General features: G+C 43.2%; 1 protein-coding gene across 1 annotated transcript in view; it reads right to left on the bottom strand.

Annotated features, from left to right (window-relative positions):
- ca10a (carbonic anhydrase Xa) overlaps positions 1 to 19,464 on the bottom strand; it is a 194,462-nt gene that overhangs the window by 166,697 nt on the left and 8,301 nt on the right. Inside the window, exon 2 of the mRNA XM_076093030.1 lies at positions 4,522 to 4,596. Coding sequence (XP_075949145.1) covers positions 4,522 to 4,596 — 75 coding nt within the window. The remainder of the gene's footprint in view (positions 1 to 4,521; positions 4,597 to 19,464) is intronic.

The following is a 19,464-nucleotide window of genomic DNA, read 5'->3' as shown; positions in this document are numbered from 1 at the left end:
GCAAAAATCAAGCCAATGAAAGGATGCAGGGTGTAAGAGACAAGATAGACCTCCAACATCCAAACTGTACACAGTGCTGTGCATAGAGGAATAGAATTGTTCATCTTGGTCTAAACGCAAAAAGAAACGATTATTGCCGCATTCAGACTACACATGAGGTGCAGAGGTACAAAACAAAGTACTAACATGCAGTGTAAGACAAAGAACGAGTAAGCATGAGTATAAAAGTGTGTGGTAAATGAAGTGTATGAAATCGCATTAACCAGCTGCCCCCCCCCCCCCCCGCCTCTGCCTCGCCCATGCTGATGTCCCGTCACACGGGGGCCGCGTGCAATCGGATCAAGACAGCCCATAAAAAAGGGTTTTGGTCGGCTTTACTGATCTCGTTGCCGAACACGCATCATTCTGATGATCTCTGAGAGTCACAGAGAGCCAAAGAAAGAAGTGGTGGTTTTGTTTTTGTACCAACTCTAAAAGCTGGCATCGTAACACGTATTTTGTAAAACAAATCAGGGATGAAAGAATTCAATTCCCTGCTCGGTATTGAAAAAAAGATTCAGACCCAGATCAAAAAGCTTTCCTTTGATGATCTCCTTCCATCCCACATTTTCCACAAGTGTCCCGCTTTATTGAGAAAATAATTCTCTGTGAGTTAAGCAGCGTGGGTGCCGATCGACAGCAGCAGGCACAATTTGGACAGGATTTCCACGGCACCTCTCAACAGCCTGGACATGAGAACTTAAAGGTGCAAACAACTATTTTTATGTAAAGATGTAGTGGGGTGATGTCAACCTGAGCAGGGAATGAAGACGCTCTCCCATTTTCTTAACTCTTTGCAATGACACTTTGCGTCTATTCCACGTTTTTAAACCGGCGGGTCCGTCCCCCAGAGCAAGTAGCCCTTTCTACTTTGTCCACGGTCCACGAGGGCCACGTCACCATGTTGAGAGCCGTGTGGAGGCAATCCCTTCATCACATTTAGGCTCTGAATTTAAGATGTAGCACCTTTTAAGTTAAAATGTGTCAAAATGAAAACAGCAGCACTCCAGGGGTTTTGATACACCTGCAAAATGTTGCTGACATAAACGCAGAATGACCGGAAAAACGCATCAGGCTGACTCACAGTGATCATTGTGGATCAGTCCCAGTCCTGATCCACTAAATCTACTGAGACTGTACAGTGGAAAAAGTAACACACATGAAATGCACTTGTTTCAAAACACCCAAAGCAGTTTTAAGTCCCATACATATGATAACAATTAAGCTTTTTTCTTCAGATTTTTGTTTAATATTTATTTTTGTATTATATTTACGATGCAATTAAGTCCTAATAACCTGCTTATGTCATGAAATACAGACTGACCCGCATCAATGAATGATAATCTGCAATCACACCGATGGTTCCATGCGAACAATTCAAAAACAATACTCATATATTCCCCTGAATAACTCCGGAGCATTACAATGACCGCTTATTAGCTGGCTTAATTGGAAGCTTCTATTTTCGTCCCGTGACATTATGATAGGCTCACATAGACTTTCGTGACACAGCAGGCGCTCAAGTTGGAAGTTGCACTGCACCGTGTTAATTAAGGTTCAGTTAAATCATAAAAGCGCACACCAGACACAAACTAACGAGCGCTGAAATTAAGTAAATCACACGTGTCCCACACGCCATCCATTAATTAACGGTGAAATGAGGGACCCAGGACTGAAATGAAACGGCTCAGCCGGACGTGTAGAAAGGAGGAGGAGGCGAGAGCAAAGAGGGAAAAATGTGACGCGCCACTTAAGGGTCATATCTGACCTTTACCGAATTTAAAGCCAATTGAGAGAGCTATGGCAGTATTCCAAAAAGGTCAGCCCGCAGTGACACGGGCCGGAGAAAGTGATTGCATTTGCTTTGCTAACCTTGGGAGTGCGAACGTCTCAAAGATGCAGCTTTTGACCTCCGCTGGAAAGAGAAATGGGCCATTAACAGGTGGAAAGAAGTGGAGAGGGCTTAGCGCTCGGATAGCACTACGGTACCCGAGTTGAGTGGAGTCTTGCAGTCACGTTAGTGCCTTTCCCAGCGAGGGACAAGCATTATTTCCTTTTCAATTTCCACAATATTACTTTGGCTGCCGATCGAATGCATACAACTTTCCTTAAGATCCCCACCGGAACTGTCAGATGATATATATATTTTTTAAAAGTCGATACAACAGCACTAATGGGTTTCTATATGTGAAAGTGTAGATGAGGAAAGGTTAGATGATACTCGTTGCGGTGCAGTGCTGCTCTAACGGAGGACATTATTACTCTAAAATGACCCATGCTTATGTGCATATGACTGAAACCCCTGTGCACAAGCTGAATTCTTGCATCGCCAGTCGCTGTCCAAGTATAAGACTTGTGCTCCAACATTATTTCTCTCGGCGGAAAAAAACAAAAAACAAACCTTTCTTTCCTCTTTTTTCCGTCCCAGCTATTGAAAGCCTGCCGTCTGAAGAGCAAGGTATCTCGGGGGTTGTGAATGCTCCGCGGGGCCACAGGAGGATCGTGAATGGGTGTTGTGACGGCTCCAGCTGTTGTGACGGCTCCAGCTGTTGCGCGGCGGGTTAGTGAAAGCGAGTGCGAGGGGAGACGGCTGAGAGACAAACGGGGAGCGACAAACCCACTGAGCGGTTTGGTGCCAGAGGGAAGAGGACAAACAAACGGCTGCTTATTTATGAATGCCTGGCCAATGCTGGGAAAGCCTTGTGTGCTTTGTGAAACAGACACAATTTGGGTGGCGTAACCCAGCGGTCTACGTGGTATATGTCTCCACTGGCTCCACAAAGACTGGGACTGTTTTGTAAGTGTATTCTTGTAGCATGCATCTTGGAGGAGATGATGACAATGAGAATTAAGACGGTATCACTCTGGGTTCCCATCAGCTCCTTCAGTTTTTTTAAATCTTTTTTTTTTGGAATTTTTCCTCGAGAAATTTTGCCACCGATTTCGGACAGACCGTACGCACCACGTGCCACGGGAAGCTAGCATTTAAATGCCAACAATGCTGAAATTAGCGGGTCAATAACCAATTGATTGACGCTCTTTGATCACGGCGTCTTCTCCTGCAATCGCAATTTAGTGCCACCACCTGTTTTATATAGATGACTGCTTACATTAGTTGGTGGAAAGGCACAATCGAATTGCTTTTTTCTTTTGTGTTTTTTTCTGGAAATTTGGTAAAAATTGTAAACTAGGTTTGTTCGTTTGGACTCCATCCTCTCTGATATTCGCTGCAATATTTCAGATTTTTTTTCTCACGTACTGGAGTCTAGAGTCACATTTCCGCTGGGGAAATCAGAGATGCAGGATTTAACTTCTCCTTTATTCTCTGTAATATAGGGCAGTTGGTGCCAATTTGTTTCACGGAGTTCATTGGAAGCGATGGCTTTGTTAGAGTAATTTTGTGGCTTCTGCATTTGGGGTAAAAGCAGGAGGCAGCTCTGCCGAGTGAAGCCGATGCAGAAGTGTCTTAAAACTTGCATTCTCTCTACTGACCAGCAGGGGGTGACTCTTCTGGTTGCAAAAAGAAGTCTGATTGTATAGAAGTCTATGAGAAAATTACTCTACTCTCTTGGTTTATTACCTCAGTAAACATTGTAAACCTGAGTTTATGGTCTCAATCTCTATGTTTCAAGTCGTCTTCAATACAGCATGATGTTCATTTAGTAAATGATGGTCCATTTAGAGTCAAATAGACCATAAAGAGGAGTATGTTTTAAGGCGGGGCTACTGTAATTTAGACGTATACGGCGTCTTTACGTCACTCCTCCACATTTAAAATATGATAACTTGTGTTCATTGGTTGCAAAAAGTCAAGATGGTGACGGTCATTATTCAAGATGTCGTCGGCGAAATCGTTGTATCCAAGGCTTTAAAACAACAGTCCACAAACCAATGGGTGACGTCACCATGACTACGTCCACTTCTTATACACAGTCTATGGGTGAAAGTAGGGTTCCAATTGAATGACACCTTGCAGAACATTAGTTGAGAATATTGGGATCTACAAAACTCCTACCTTTTACCTCCCGTAACCTTGATTTCTTCCAGACCCGAGTCCCGACAAAAAGTCCTCTCCTTGAATTTTCCCTAATTGTTCTACGCGTGTGCGCACACATTTGGTCCTGGTAGGCATAGACACCGCCTCACGTAGACACACTCCTGCACGCTGCCACCTGCGGGCTTTATCAAAAGCGCCTTGGCTCAGCATAAAAACACAATCTCGGGAAAAAATAATTGACCTGACGTGCAGATGGACCTGACGCCCAAGATGGAAAAAGGTGGTGAAGGAACAGCGAGCTGCCGTCAATCAATCGGTGAAAAAAGGTTGCCGTCTGTGTGGGAAGGGCGAAAGGGTCTTTGTCAGAATGAGAAAACAACGCCGATGGCAAGGTGGCCCCGATGACATCTTAAATATGTAATATGCTTGCACTTCGGGGTCAAGCGCACCGTGTGGTTATGGGTGTGTGCTGTTTCGAGGCTTACCTGGTACGAAGCTCCCCTGCACCACCTCTTTGTACGCCCACCATCCTTCGTGAATTTTTGGCGGATTCGGCTGTGCTGTGAGGTTGGGGAAAAGAAACACAGGAAGAGGGACATCAATCACTTAGATCAGAAAATCCAGTCGAGAAAAGCAAAAAAGAACGTGGGCGCTGCATTTTTTACCACCCTAACCTTCTCGGCAAGAGGCCTCTACAAATAAGGGTCTCCGGAGAATGCCTCAGAGCAAACGAGGCCTCCAATTGGAACTAAACCTCTCGCCACACACACACACACAAGCATACTCCCCGTGATGCGGTGACTCCCTCGGCATTTGTATAAATGCATGCTGTCATGTAGTGTGAGCTGTGGAAGGAAGCCCAAGTTCAGAGCAAAGGTGGTACAGTATAATTGAGGTGACTACGTAAAAGGTCTCAGTTCAGGGAAAGAGTTGTGATCGAGAATTACCCGCCGAGCCTTTGGGATATTGCTTTTTTTAACGCCTCAACTTTTTCCTCTCCCCTGTTCATTTCGCCGAGAGGTCGAAGGGGTTTGAACCCTGCTCGCTCGTCTTTAATAGAAGTCGAGGGACGGCCCCCAAACAAAGCGCCCACTACTCTCTCCTATCCCCTCCAAACAGCTCTGCGGCAGCGTCACTGGAGAGCGGGGTTCAATTTCAGAGGGGTGGGCCCGGCCGGACACGGCTGGGGAAATCTCTGCTGCCACCAGTTTGCAGTCAGCCTCCAGAGAAAAAGAAAAAAAATTGCATCCTGTTTTTCGACTCGTTTCTTAAAATGATAAGTTCTCTCTCTCCCTTTTTGATGGTAAATGAACTTGAAGTAAAGGCCATCTTTTCAATGGAGTGCGCATAAATCGGTGCATTGGCCAACCAAGCAGCAGCGGTGAGTGGGACTTTCCGAACCATTAGAGGGAGGCTGGCCCACTGCCCGGCACTGAACCCTGTTTCCACTTCCAATGGAACACAAGATGAAGTTTTTTTCCTCTTTTGGATGGAAGAACAGAATGTGATCACATTACATGGTAAAATTGCAATGAGTAACGCGTCAGACGCCACGGCACTGTAGATGTAAAAGTGGACGGTGCAACCGGTGCAGCTGCACAGGGGCCCAGAAGCTGTCAGGGGCCCGTGTGTAGGAAGCTTTATGTAGGTGGAGCCCCTCCCGCACAGTGACCGATTCACACAGTCTTCTTAATGATTTTTAATGACTTTGCCGAGTGCAAGGCCCGTAAGATGACCTTCTAATGGGCGAGTACAGGTTTGCCTTAGTTATCATGTTGTGGGATCAGGGATTTAAATCTACAGCAATATATTGTGCAGCTGCTGTAAGGGGCATGCTGTTAATTTGGCGTTAATGAATTTGCCACTCCGGCTGCTGTCCGTGGTGCTGATCGAAGGCCAGTTTGCAGGATGGGAGTCGCATTAGGAGCCTCTGGCTTCTACTTCACAATTGCCTGAAGTGGTTGCGTGTGCCCGAGAGCTTGTGAGTGTGCGCGAGCGTGCTGCTTGTGTATGGGGCGAGGGCCCCGAGAAGAAAATGGGCACCGGGGGCCAAATCGAAATCGTGTTTTGCTGCTGATGTAGGAAGAGGGAGCGAGACAGCAACTGAAGCCTATTCAAAGTCACCAGACTCCATTAAAAAAAACATAGTCATTTTACCCTGACAGAACACGGAAGTTTGCTGGTCTACCGCTGCCTCGACCGGTTAATGTTTGTGGCATTGTGTGACTTTGGTGATTTCAAATTCACCAACATTTTTATAAATTGAGTCTGGTGGCTTCAGTTCCCTGTCAGAAACATGGACTCTAAGGCTGTCTCATGGCAGGGTAAACCGGCATAAAATATTCTCAATGTAACGTACACTTAAACTTTTAAACTGGTGGTGGCTGCTATTGTTCTCTTTTTCATGGAGATTTCTTGAACACAGTAGCAGCAACATAAGACCTAGGGATGTTGTTTTATTTACCATACCTTTACAGTGCCATTTACATGTAGCTAACCTTACTGCTGAAAAGCAAATACACTGTGACGGTGACGTACCACTTAGTCAAACCGCACAGCGTTTTCATCTTGTTTTATGAGATAAGAGCTCGCCGGCAAGAGGAATAATGAGGTGTCGGACAGAACAGTAGAATACAATGTTATTCGTGTGTGTGTGTGTGTGTGTGTGTGTGTGTGAAGGGGCGGTAGTGTGTGTAAGAGAGAGCCCTTGGGATTCTAGCTGCTGTAAGTAATAATATAAAGGAGATTCCAGGCCTGTGGACATGATCCTCTTACAAGCTACTGACAAATATACAGATCTCTGTTACTCTTTGCTGCACTGCACTCAAGCCTTTAATAACACAGCTGCCGTCCCTGACAAAAAATAAAAATAAAAGACTAAAACACCCCTTTTGGATTGATAAGCCCACTCTCCCTTCTTATTTCAGTCTAATTAGACCGAGTGTGAAACATCACCATCAGCTTCAGACAAATTGCTGCTGAGAGACTACAATGAGGAATTCTGTGAGGCAAACCTTTCATGATCCCTGTGGGAAAACGGAGCTGTTGCTCGTACAGCGTCACTAATTACGACAAAACGGCATTGATGAACGTATAAATATATATTATGGAATCATCAGTTTATGGAGAAATAGGGAAAGAGAAAGAATGTGAGTTGCAGGGTGATCAATGAAAGAAACAGAAGATGTACTGCTGAAGGTATGGAGTCCACAGTGTGCCACTAATGAGACTCTTCTAACTTGTAATTAATCATTGATTTCGATTAATAATACAATTATCTTTTTAAAAGGCTATTAAGAATGAATGAATTATATTAGTATATCAAAATATATTTTATTTAATTAATTAGACAAATTACTTTTATTTATTTCCTTATATTCGTCTTTAAATCGCTGATGAGTAATTCCATTATACGATGGAATCACAAAATACATTTTAAAGGCTATTAAAATGCATTAAATATATGAGTATATCAATGTTGCAAATGATCATTTAAAATGTTTCAAAATACATTTGAATTAATTATGTAGACCAATTCTTTTTCAAAATCACTTATTAATTTCCTTAATCCGTCTTTAAATCATGAATGTGTATTCCCCATTTGTAATGGGATTACTCATTCATGATTCATGCTTACAAATAGTACTTTCTGTCACTCATTTGGATGCATCTGCTGTGTATATGCATATTCCATCTCACATGTCTTTCATTAATTTTAAGATGCAGAGTGCTCACTAGAGATAAAGCCCAACCCCCATCAGCAGGAGTTGATGTGAGCAAAAAGGACGAGTTCATGAAGCCTTAACTTAAATGGAGATTTGAATACTTCAACAAGTATGTATATACTTTTATGTGTTCACTTCAATATCAGTTTTAATTCAACATGAACAGACTCCGTATATTCATCAGGGTGGCCAATAGGTGAGACATAATCACTTCCTGTGGCTCATCAGGGGAGGAGAGAGAGAGAGAGAGAGAGAGAGAGAGAGAGAGAGAGAGAGAGAGAGAGAGAGAGAGAGAGAGAGAGAGAGAGAGAGAGAGAGAGAGAGAGAGAGAGAGAGAGAGAGAGAGAGAGAGAGAGAGAGAGAGAGAGAGAGAGAGAGAGAGAGAGAGAGAGAGAGAGAGAGAGAGAGAGAAAAAAAAAAAAAGCAAGCAGCATGACAAGCACTGTCCCATTTCTCACAATGTGTAGCTGTGGCCCCAAAACACACTTCCTGACATCAGCAGAAAGGAAATGCCTCCAATCTATAAAGGGAAATGCAGCCGAGACGCTGCAGGGGGGGGGGGGGGCTGATGGATCACCATTTTTACATTTCATTGGGTCCCGGAGCTGTTTAGATAGCCAGCATAGGTGTAGTGCAATAACGGCATGCCGTTAACACTATTAATTAAGTAGTGTGTGTGAGGTAGAGGATGAGAGGACGCTGCATGCTGAAAAATGATTATTAGAAGTACTTTCAATTGCGTTTTTTTTATGCTTGTTAATATGACATTTCCCCTGGATATGGAAGCCAATTAAAAAACGGACTTCAATGGTGGGATGCCGACTACGAGCCCCCCCATTACAGACGAGTCACAGTTAGGTCACAGGAAGGTACGGCGCACGAAACAATCAACGACTAGAATCCTGCAAGCATGCAGCTGCATGCAGTCAGTACAGACACACCTGTTCCAGAGCAGTCTTTAGTGCTGCTGCGTCCACAGCACTTTCACTTTCCTCAGCTTTTTAGATTTTGTGGCAATTTTGCTCAGTAAAAAAACAAACAAGTAAAACAGTGTTTTCATTCAATTGCCATGCAGATTGTAACCTCCTGAAACCAAAGCAGTTTCAGGGCTTTTTTTCTCACATTTTTCTCTCTGTGGCCTTGATTTTCACTGCAGTATAAAAGTCCTGCACCTCTATGGAAACAGCACAATCATGACTAGGAGTAGAAAGGACTCAAACATGTCTTTTGTGCAGAATAACACAGTTGCAATGCCATAAATCACAGAAAAGAAAAAAAAGCAAGTTGAATTTCTTTGACAATATATTTTACAAAAACTGGAATCTCTACATCCAACATGTTTCCAAGTTGACCTGAGTTTATGGTCTCAATCTCTAGTTTCAAGTCTTCTTCAATACAGCATGATGTTCATTTTGTAAATTATGGTCCATTTAGAGTCAAATAATCCACATACAACGGCGTCTGGGTCCGGATCCGGACCGTGGTCCGCCTATTTGTGACCCCTGGTCTAGAGTCTGGTCTCAACAACAACATACTTAAACGGCGTGTTTTGTTCTGAAGTTTTGATATTCTGTAACTTCCCAGTGGTGTTTCTGTTTTTAAATCTAACATTCAAACTTTGGCAGAAATATATGCTTTAGCCTCAAAAGGGATAATTTTCCATGGCCATGAAAAAAACGTTTTTGCCACATGACTTGACGTTGCTGTGTAACGGCTTCAATTTCCTGTCGTAAGGGCTGTCGTAAACAATATTTGATATGTAGCGTACGATTATATTAAGAGAAGTTGTTTCTGCTGCTCGTGTCCACAACAGCTTTACCTCGCTGTCAGACAGACCTTTCTGACGGGGAACTGAAGCTGTTACGTTACATTCTTCAAAGCCACAAGACTCCATTGACAAAAACAGTAATTTTACCTCACAGAACACGGGAGTATACACAACACCCGACTTAAAAAAATAAAAAAACCTAACTCAGGGACCAGCAACCCGGAACCACTTGAGACGCCTCCCATTCATCTCCCCGTTCCAAACAACACGGAGCTTTGCCGGTGTGTTGTTGTTTGGGAGAAGGCTCCTCTCGAGCCGTATGATGGATCTGGTTGGCCACAGCCTCTTACTGACCCGAATCCTATTTAGCACAGCGCCGGCCTATTTCACACTCGTACTCGGGAGTCTGGCAGCCAACCCAGCTGCCAACCTCCCATAAAGCCAAAAGAGAGATAGAGGGGGAGAGAGCCTGTAAATAAACAGTTCATTTTCATATAATATCCAAACTCTTCCTCTTCCATTAATATTCATTGAAGGGCACAAGCAATCCTGAAGCCTGACCATGCAGAAAGAGAGGGAGGGAAGGGGTGGGGGGTTGTGACAGGGAGCGGGACAGGTACAGGGACAGGCTCAGACGGAGAGGAAAAGGGGAAAAGGGGAGAAAAGGGATGACGGATTGGAAAAGACAGAGATGAAACTGAGAGCGGCGACATGTGTCCATGAATGGAACTTGACCTTGCCAACAGCTGTGCTTACTGACTTATGAGACAATTATCTCTCACCAAGCTCCTATTGGTGCCTCTCTTTAATAGCCCCAGCTGTGTGTGTGTGTGTGGGGGGGGGGGGGGGGGGGGGGCATATTTGCCTCTCTGTCACAAAATGAAAGATCCGGGCCTTCAAGACTGAATCAAACCAAATTGGTTTCCTATCTAAAAATGCAGTTTGCAATACGCCGCCCCAGTGCTACCATGGGTTGAAAAAAGTAAAGCTTAGCTAAGGCTAGCCATGGCTATGTACCTAGCTAGCTTCCACTTGATGTAGCTCTTTTGATGTAGCGGTCTTATTCTGTGAAACAAATGATAAATTCAGATTCTGGTTTTAACCGAGCGGCAACCTCGGGTTCTGCCGAGTGAAGCCAATTGCACAGAGGTGCAGGACTTGTATATCACAGTGAAAATTAAGGCCAAAGACGGTAAAATGTGATGGGAGCAAAAAACACCCCGAAAAGGATTGTGGTTCTTACTCAATTTGGAGTTTCACCCAGCAACAGTTATCCAGTTTACAATAGTGTAACAAGGTGAGAAGCTGCAAATTGACACATTTGAGAAACTGGTAGGATGCTTGTTAACAGAGACCCACAAAGACCTGTTTTTGTCTTTTTTTGGGGGGGGGGGGATCTCTAGAAGGACATAACAGTAGATGCCACATAGTTGTGGACATCATCTGAAAGCTGGGAACTTGAAGATGAATTTGAGATGCAGCTCAACAGTGTGTGTGTCGAGTGGTTCCCTATCGTGATAAAATAATTAATTGTATGTCAGGACATAGAAAATTATGATGGATGTATATGATGGACGTCTTGGAAGTTATTGCAACAGTATTTAGATTTACACAATTCCAAGACCGTTTAGGGACACTGCAGCAATATTCAAATATGTAATTTTAGAATGGGAGAAAAAAACATTTGTAAAAAAAAATAGCGGCTTGGTTTTGGCCCCAAACTGCATGAGATTGGCATAAAGTGACACGTCTGAAAGTGGCCGTTCTGAATGTAGAAACTTGAAAAATATTTTCTCCCCACAACTAACATCATTTGCAGGATGTGCTCCGTATATTTATTTATGATCCTGGCATATGCTTGCTTTCATGAGCACAGTACAAAGGCGTTGATGGTTTTGCCACGTTCATATACTACCATCTGTGTGCTGGCTGCAAAAAACCTGGGAGAAACAGGGAGGACGTCAGTTTTTTCTTTCCCCACCTGAGGCTGGGTTTGAACTGCCTATTTCACTCCTCCCGCCGCGCGTTGTGGAGACAGTTCTGAAACTCATTTTGAAGATAACAGGGCTCTAAAAGTGGTACGTTCGGGGTTGTGTTTGCTTTGACTGACGGGTCTCTAAGAGAGGGCTCACATCATCTCATCTCCCCAAGTCTGCTGGCTCCTAAAACAAACACTGACGAGGTGGCAGCAGCAGGTGAACCTAAATCCACTATATCCTTGTTTTCCTACACATCCGCAAACCTAACGGTTAAACGTTACAAAGGTTGCATTTTGCAGCGTGAATATAACAATAACTGTATTGTTTTGTCCTCCTCAGCCCAAACACATGGTCCAATATCAGCAGAGTGGTGTTCTTTTACACATCGTGTCACAGTATTCAGGAGAGTGTTTAGGGACACTGAACCGGTCTCCGTCTCTGACGAGAACACACTCTGTAGTGGACGGAGGACAGAATTGTCCCTAACAATCTTTGAGCGAACTTGCTCACATTTTCTTTGGAGTGAAGTCATATCGGGTAATTCTGATGAACCCTCCCTGGAAGCTGGGTCTCCAAGACGACCTAGCACGCTAGCATTTGACTGGCTGGAGCAACCTGAAGGCTCGCGACACATGCAAATATCACACTGCAGGGCCGTCCCCATCCAGCGTTTGGAGAACGCCGTTTGTTCCCCATGTAATATTTTCCGAAACCTAACGACGTATTTCACGATATTTTCCAAAACCTAACCAAGTAGTTTTGTTGCCTCAACCTAACTTAAGTTGTTTCCAGGGAAGACGGGAGTTTATTTTGAAAAGACCGTAACTAGCAAAAATGGACACGTGTTTTGCTGTTCTTTTGTATGAAAACGCCCGAAAAACGAGGAATTACTTTCGTAAGACAACATAGGAACCGTTGTATGAGGATACGTTGCATACGAACAGACACAGAGACAGCTTTGTTTCTCTACTCCGGTTTGCTTCCCACTGAAACGCTCGGGGAAGAAGCCGCGAGCTGCACTTCATCGGAGGAGGGGAGTCGACATGTGTGTGAACCGTAGGCCGTGCGGTGGTGAGATTTATGCCTGATCAGAAGTGTTTTCATTTAGTTGTGTTTTCGATGAGGCGCAGCGCACAGCTGCTACACTAAACTTTGTCTCGTCCAGAAGGAGTCCCAAGAGGGTTCTGTGTGTGAATAATGTAATACACAGCAGACTATAGGGCAGATGGATTTTCTTGAAATATTACAACTTTATTCTGGTAATATTACGATTTTTTTTCAAAATATGACAACGATATTTTTGAGTTCTCCGAATGAGCAGAAAGTTTTGAACATCTTGCTAAAAACACATACGAGCTACATCTCACATGCATGAATGTATCACTGAGGTGCACATTTAAAAGCAGTTACTTCCCCTCACTAAAGACACAGAAGAGGTGGGAGGACTAAATCCTTCCTACATGCATTGATTCAGCAGATGACATTTGATCTACAGGAGAATACGTATTTGAAAGCAACACAGTGTGACTGAGAGCCTTGCTATAGTATATTCCATTATATACAGTATATATATATATATAGATTTTGAATTGTCACCTAAATTTAGTGTTTTCCTTTACATCAATAAAGACGTTTCCGCCCGAAATGTGGTTTTAGATGCTCAAAATATTTGTGCTCAAAATAATATGCCCCCCCCCCTTTTTTAAAGTACAACCTACACACCCGTGGTTTGCCAACTTGTCCCACTTCCCCTTTGTGAAACTTTGTTGACTTTTCTTTTCCTCCAGTGAGTGCCAAGAATAACTGCTCACAAGAGTCTGCTGCAGTGCCCTCACACTCAGTCATTCAAGCACTATCACACAGACTCACTTCTTTCCACACAGCAGCAGAGTTTGTCCCTCAAACTGATATACAGGAAGTCACAGAAACACGTTTGTATTCATTTATCTTTGTAATTATAGCCTTTATGGAAATGTAAGTGTGTCTGACATTGTATTCCATCCTTTATCCTTTCTGTCTGCCTCGCAGAGCACTTTGTAATTGCTAGTTTTAAAAAGCGCGACATAAATAACCTTTATTATTATTATTATTATTATCAGATTAACAGATTAAACCTTCATTCCACAACGTGAGACTAATGGCCTCCAATCTAGCGTTAAACATTACAATTACACAGACGGATCAAAACTAAGAGCCAATCAGCTCTTTGATTAGGCGACGGCCGGGCGGTTTCCCATCATGCCCTGGGTCTGCCGGTTGGTGAAGATCGGCCGTGCCGGCGGCTTCTAAAAGACGATCTTGTGAGAGGTTAGCGTCTCTCAGCACGCAGCAAAAAGGCCCCGTCAGCCTGGGTTTCACTTTCTCACTGCAAACTCACGTTTGTTTGTTTGTAGAACAATAAGGTACTCAGAATAGCCAGAATGTGAATACATGACTTTGTTTTTTTCCCTTTTTCTAATACTGATAGCGTAAAAAGTCCTCTGTGTGAAGTTCTCCAGCGTGAGCGAGTGTAATTTATTCCCGTCATGCTGCTCAGAGAAATCGCAGTCTCACGCTCCTGCTGATAATCGAGCTAATGGCTAACGCTAACAGAGGTCGCGTTGACCTGCGTTATGATGTTTCCATGATACCGCTATCATGTGTTCAAGTGTAATCTTGTAAAAAGGTAGTTTTTGGCAAATAATAATAAAAAATTGAATAAAAACTGTTTTCACAGCAATATAAAATAATTAGAGGGAATTATGACCTGTTTAACTTCCTAACACTAAGCAGCTTATGAATCATAGTTAATACTTATTCTGCCAAGACACTATGAATATAGCTTCCCATCCTTTTTTCATCTCCATGACAACATCAGCTGTGTCTCGGCTGTGCGTTAACACCGGCGTGGATTACTGAGGGAGGACCGATGACGCCTGGATGAAACACCCGCTCCTCTGCATCGGCCCCGCCCGCTCACCGCTCGCCCTCCGTCTGCGCCTCCCTCGCACGCAAACGCACACTGTTCCTGCTTCCTGCTGCAGGACACACATCTGCGCGGGATTATCAGATTAGCAGCTGGAGATTTTCCCTGACGGGTTCCTGTGTGTGTGTGTGTGTGTGTGTGTGTGTGTGTGTATGTGACGGAGAGAGTGAATTGGGGCACTTGGATGGCGCAGTTGCGACTGGGTTTTTGTTTTGTTTTTGCCCATGAAAACTCACCGTCCACCTGTAGAGTGTGTGTGTGTGTGTGTGTATGACTTCCCTCTTATTCGTTTTGCTCTCTTTCTGGTTGTGTTGATCCGTCACAAACACACACTCAAGCACACACACACACACACACACACACACACACACACACACATACACAATCCCATCTCTCCCTGCGGTAAATTACAGCTGGCGTGGAGGTCGTCTCACTCCGGCTGGTTGATGGACTTCAGATTCCTGAGCAGCAGATGTGATGAGCTACGGCTGCTTGGGGGCGGACAAGGTGGTCACACACACCCACACACACATTTATACTACTATATACTTGTGAGAACTTCTCATTGACATTATCCAATCTTGAATCCTGAATTTAACAACCGTGACGAAAGATGTATTTGTCCTAAAAGTCGGTGTAAACCGTCCGAAAACTCTAAATATTGTCCTTTTGCTCCGTTATTGTCATCTATAGTGGTTATTTGCATGAACACACACAAACCAAATGATTAGGAAATAAATGGTTGTATTTTTATTTAAAATATAATTTTAAGGCCGCAAACATTTGAGTAGACTGAACTTTGGCTCCTTACAATTGCTGAACGCAGACTCAGGAAGGGGATTTGAAAAGAGTCGAAGTTGATGAGAAAATTCCAGACCGGACTCAGATTCAGTGAAAAAACTTCCTTCACCTCCGCTGTTGTAGAAACAGGGACCGTTTAGAATGACTTGGCAATCGGGCGACGGCGCCTACACACACACACACACACACACACACTGACCCAGACAGTAAGCAGAGGAAGATCTGTGCAGGACGCACTGCGGGCGGCGTGTGCCACAGGTTTGGTTTTTGACATGAGACGCACCGGCTCAGGGCAGAGGAGGGAGTGTTGCAGGCGTCCCCGGTAACGCCGGCCGTTTGCTCGGTGGCATATGGCCGGGCTGGTGGAGAGACACGTGTTATTGTCACGAATACACCGCAGGCCTCTACCCTGTGATTTCATCATGCCATTTACATTTCTAAGCTTCCCAGAGGGCACGTTTTTATTTCCCTCTCTGAGGCTGCCGTGTGATTATCTGAGGTGGTCACAGTTTCTCACAATATGAGGTTCAGCAGGAGGGAAGCAGAGAGGACTCATTTAACCCTCTCAACCCCAAGAAGTTTTGGAGCGTTTTCTGCTCCAGTCATGTTTTTCTCTGTGTGGTCTTGATTTCCACTGCAATATGAGTCCTCTTTGGAAACAGCAGTCATGGCTAGAAGCAGAGATAACTCAAAATATCTTTCGTGCAGTATAACACAGTTATAATGCCATAAATCATAAAAAAGAAAATAAATGCAACTTGAATTTCTTTGATAATATATTTTACAAAAATTGGAAACCAATGGAATCTATTTTTCCTCTACATGCTGTATACATTGAACTGTTAACATTTTTTTTTGTTAAACCTCTTCTAACAGCCTCTCCTGTCTTCTCCTCAATGCTCTGTGATCAGCAGCCTGCACTTCTGTAGACGTTTCACAGAACTTTTGTAACATGACTGTTGGTCTCAGGCACATCAATCATTGCTTCACAAGTTGCGCAGATTTTTGTGTTTTTTTACAGGATGTGGTTAAAGCAAAGGGTTTGTACAAATATCACAATTTTAAGCTTCCTTTTGGCAGATTTTTTAAACGGAAGGAAGCGTTCGTCGCCAGCGTTCGTCGTGTTCGAGGACCGTCGGAAAGAAAATAATCCAACAATAATGCTGGTTTTGACGGCTTCTTGCTATGATAAAAAATCCAATTTGTCTCACTATTGGGGTTTTGGAATAACGGGGATGTCGGCACATATGGCATGGCACCATAGAAGAAGAAGGAGATAGCAGAAGAGTTCAACAACTCCGTCTCGTAGTGAATCCCAGCTCCTACACAGGTTGTCTAATTTGCACAGGAAGACATGACAGACACCCAGCTGACACTCCTTTTGCGCAGCACTTTTGCTGTAGCACTATAGCTGACTACGTAAAATGTTCCCTGCATGCCAGGGTGTATTTTCGAGTTATGTGAACAAAGGATCAATTCCTGTTTATACTCAGCAAAAAAAAAGAACCAGAAAAGTGAAAAGGATGCAGAAAAAACTGCTTTGTTGTTTCAGAGCTGCGTGATAAAGTAGCATTAAACACATGGATGTATGGAGTAAGCTTTCCTCTCGGGACCACGTAAGAGAAAAGCCTTAAAAAGGTGCTAATTGTGAAATTCAGAGCATATTGACTCAACATGATGACTGCTCAGGTAGACATTGATCCATGCATCGACATTATATCTTTACATAGATAACAGTTGTTAGTTGCCAGTTCTGGCGAATGATTCATTGACTTCTTGTTGCAGATCTACTAAGTCAAGTCTCAAAGCAAAGTACAAGTCAAATTGCTAATCTCAAGTCGACGGTTTTGCTATTTTAATATTACCGGAGGAAAAAACTAATCGGACGCTGAAAAGTGATCTATTCAATTAATTTCTGTGTTTATACACTTTTTATATCGTTTAAGATTTTATTTTACAAAGTTGCTGGTGCATGATTTAGATCCCAGATGCTTCCATACAGTTTACAGATTAAAAAACTGATATCAAATCAGTACTCGGTATTGGCCGATAGCCAAAGCCCAGGTTTCGCTATCGGGACTGAAAGAGTGGGATCGATGTTTCCCTATTTTAAAGACTCTGATGTCCAAAAAGATTGAATCTGTCAAACAAGCTGGTTATAGTTCAGTTTTGTTGCTGGGTGCTAACCAAAGACTGAATATAAGAAGTGGACGTAGTCATCGTGACGTAACCCATTGGTTTGTGGACTGATGTTATGAAGCCTCAAGTTAAGCGTTCTGGCCGTCACATCTTGCTTTTTTGCAACCAGCGAAAGGAGGTGACCATATTAGGGCTGCAGAGGAGTGACATAGACACACCGTATATCGCTCTGGTAGCGGCAGCGACCTGTCAATCACAAGGTAGCCCCACCTTAATGCTTTATGATCTATTTGACTCTAAATGGACCATCATTTACTAAATGAACATCGTGCTGTGTTGAAGAATACTTGAAACTAGAGATTGAGACCATAAACTCATGTTCACAATGTTTACTGAGGGAATAAATCAAGAGAGAAGTAGAGTCATTTTCTCATAGACTTCTATACAATCACACTTCTTTTTGCAACTGGAGGAGTCGCCCCCTGCTGGTCAGTAGCGAGAATGCAATTTTCAGACACTTCCGCATATCTTTCTTTTCCGACCACGAGGTGGCCGCCTGGTTGCAATCCAACTCTCCTCTCCACTTCCCTGGAGTCAACAAGCTACGGGCGGTTCTCGGGCAATGCTGCAAGCAGCAACACCAGCAGCCGAGCAAATCGACCAGTTGATAGTGAGCGCTTCCCTGAACGGGCACTGTGTTAGTTAAATACAACAAGAGAGAGTAAAAGAGAATCAGCACGTTCTTTACCACTCTGTCAGTGTGGGGATGGAAGCATTTCTTGCTGAAGACATGTTATGGCAAAGCCGAGGAGTGAAGGAAAAAAAAGGCATCTGTGTGTCTGAACAGATGGGAGAACGGCAGACAGAGCTGTTTACCTGGCACAGAGTGTGAAATCCTGTTTAGGATTGGCTTTTTGAACAGAGTGAGCACACAAATACTGCGAAATAAAAAAAAATGTAAAAAAAGATGCCATGAAAAGGAGAGGTAAAAACCCTCTGAATGTGTGGTCACGGCACGGCGACAAACATATTCCTGCTCTGGCCTTTAGCCAGAAAAGAATTACACTGAGTAAAAGCACACACAACAAGTCTTTATAGATCTGGACACAACTGGAGTCTGCCGAAAAATCTATACTTATTTTTTTTTTCTCCTCCTCCACAGCCAGACTCTTCTGTTTATCTTGTTGGTCTGAATTTCTGATCTTTGATTTGGTCATTAGAGCAGTGGTTCTCAACTGGTCTGGCTGCGGGACCCACCATCACCCCTTAATAATGACAAGCCCAAACCCATGACCCAAATTATTTATATATATATATATATATATAATTTGGGTATATCTATATTCAAGAAGTCTCGTAGTGGTAACGTCTCTGTGTAGTAAACAACTGCCAAATCAAATAAAGAAAGTACAATTATATTTTAACAAATATTATTCTCATTTTTCAAATTGAACTGGATGGATTATAAATAATACATAGAAATACATAAATAAATGTTCTTCTCATTTCAAGTAAAATAAAAAAATAAATTACGTAACAAAATTAATTTTAGAAAAATTATTTTCACTGAATTGCTCTGCAGCTTTAAATTCAGTTCATTCAGGGTGAAGTGAAAAGCCACGATATTATATTTTTCTTATCTTCCAAAAAGAGAAATTAGTGTTGGAAGAATTCACCTGAGTCTGTCCAGTCAGAGTCTAATGACTCTGGTCTCTCTGGCCATTTTTCTCTTTTGGAAATCGTCCTATGATTTGACTTTCACAACTCTCACATCAATAGTCCTGCTCTGCTGTCTCTATCCTTGTCTCTCCACCGTGTGTCACCGTGTGTGTACATCTCACTCAGGTCAGGAAACTTGTCAGAATACCCATATTTGATTGGCTGAGCGGCATCACGTGATGTGATTCTCAACGCATTGGTCGGTGTTTTTCCTGCACTGCTGAACAAGTGCCGTAAATGCTGGAATAATTCCGCTGCAAAATGCCCTTCAAAATAAAATCACATTTATTTATTTTTTATTTTTTTTGTCAGGCAAAGGCCCACTGAAAACG

This window comes from Anarhichas minor, unplaced genomic scaffold, assembly GCF_050575085.1.
Source record: "Anarhichas minor isolate MPS153535 unplaced genomic scaffold, ASM5057508v1 ptg000017l, whole genome shotgun sequence".
In the NCBI taxonomy this organism is placed as follows: domain Eukaryota; kingdom Metazoa; phylum Chordata; class Actinopteri; order Perciformes; family Anarhichadidae; genus Anarhichas; species Anarhichas minor.
This window is presented reverse-complemented; position numbering and strand designations above follow the sequence as displayed.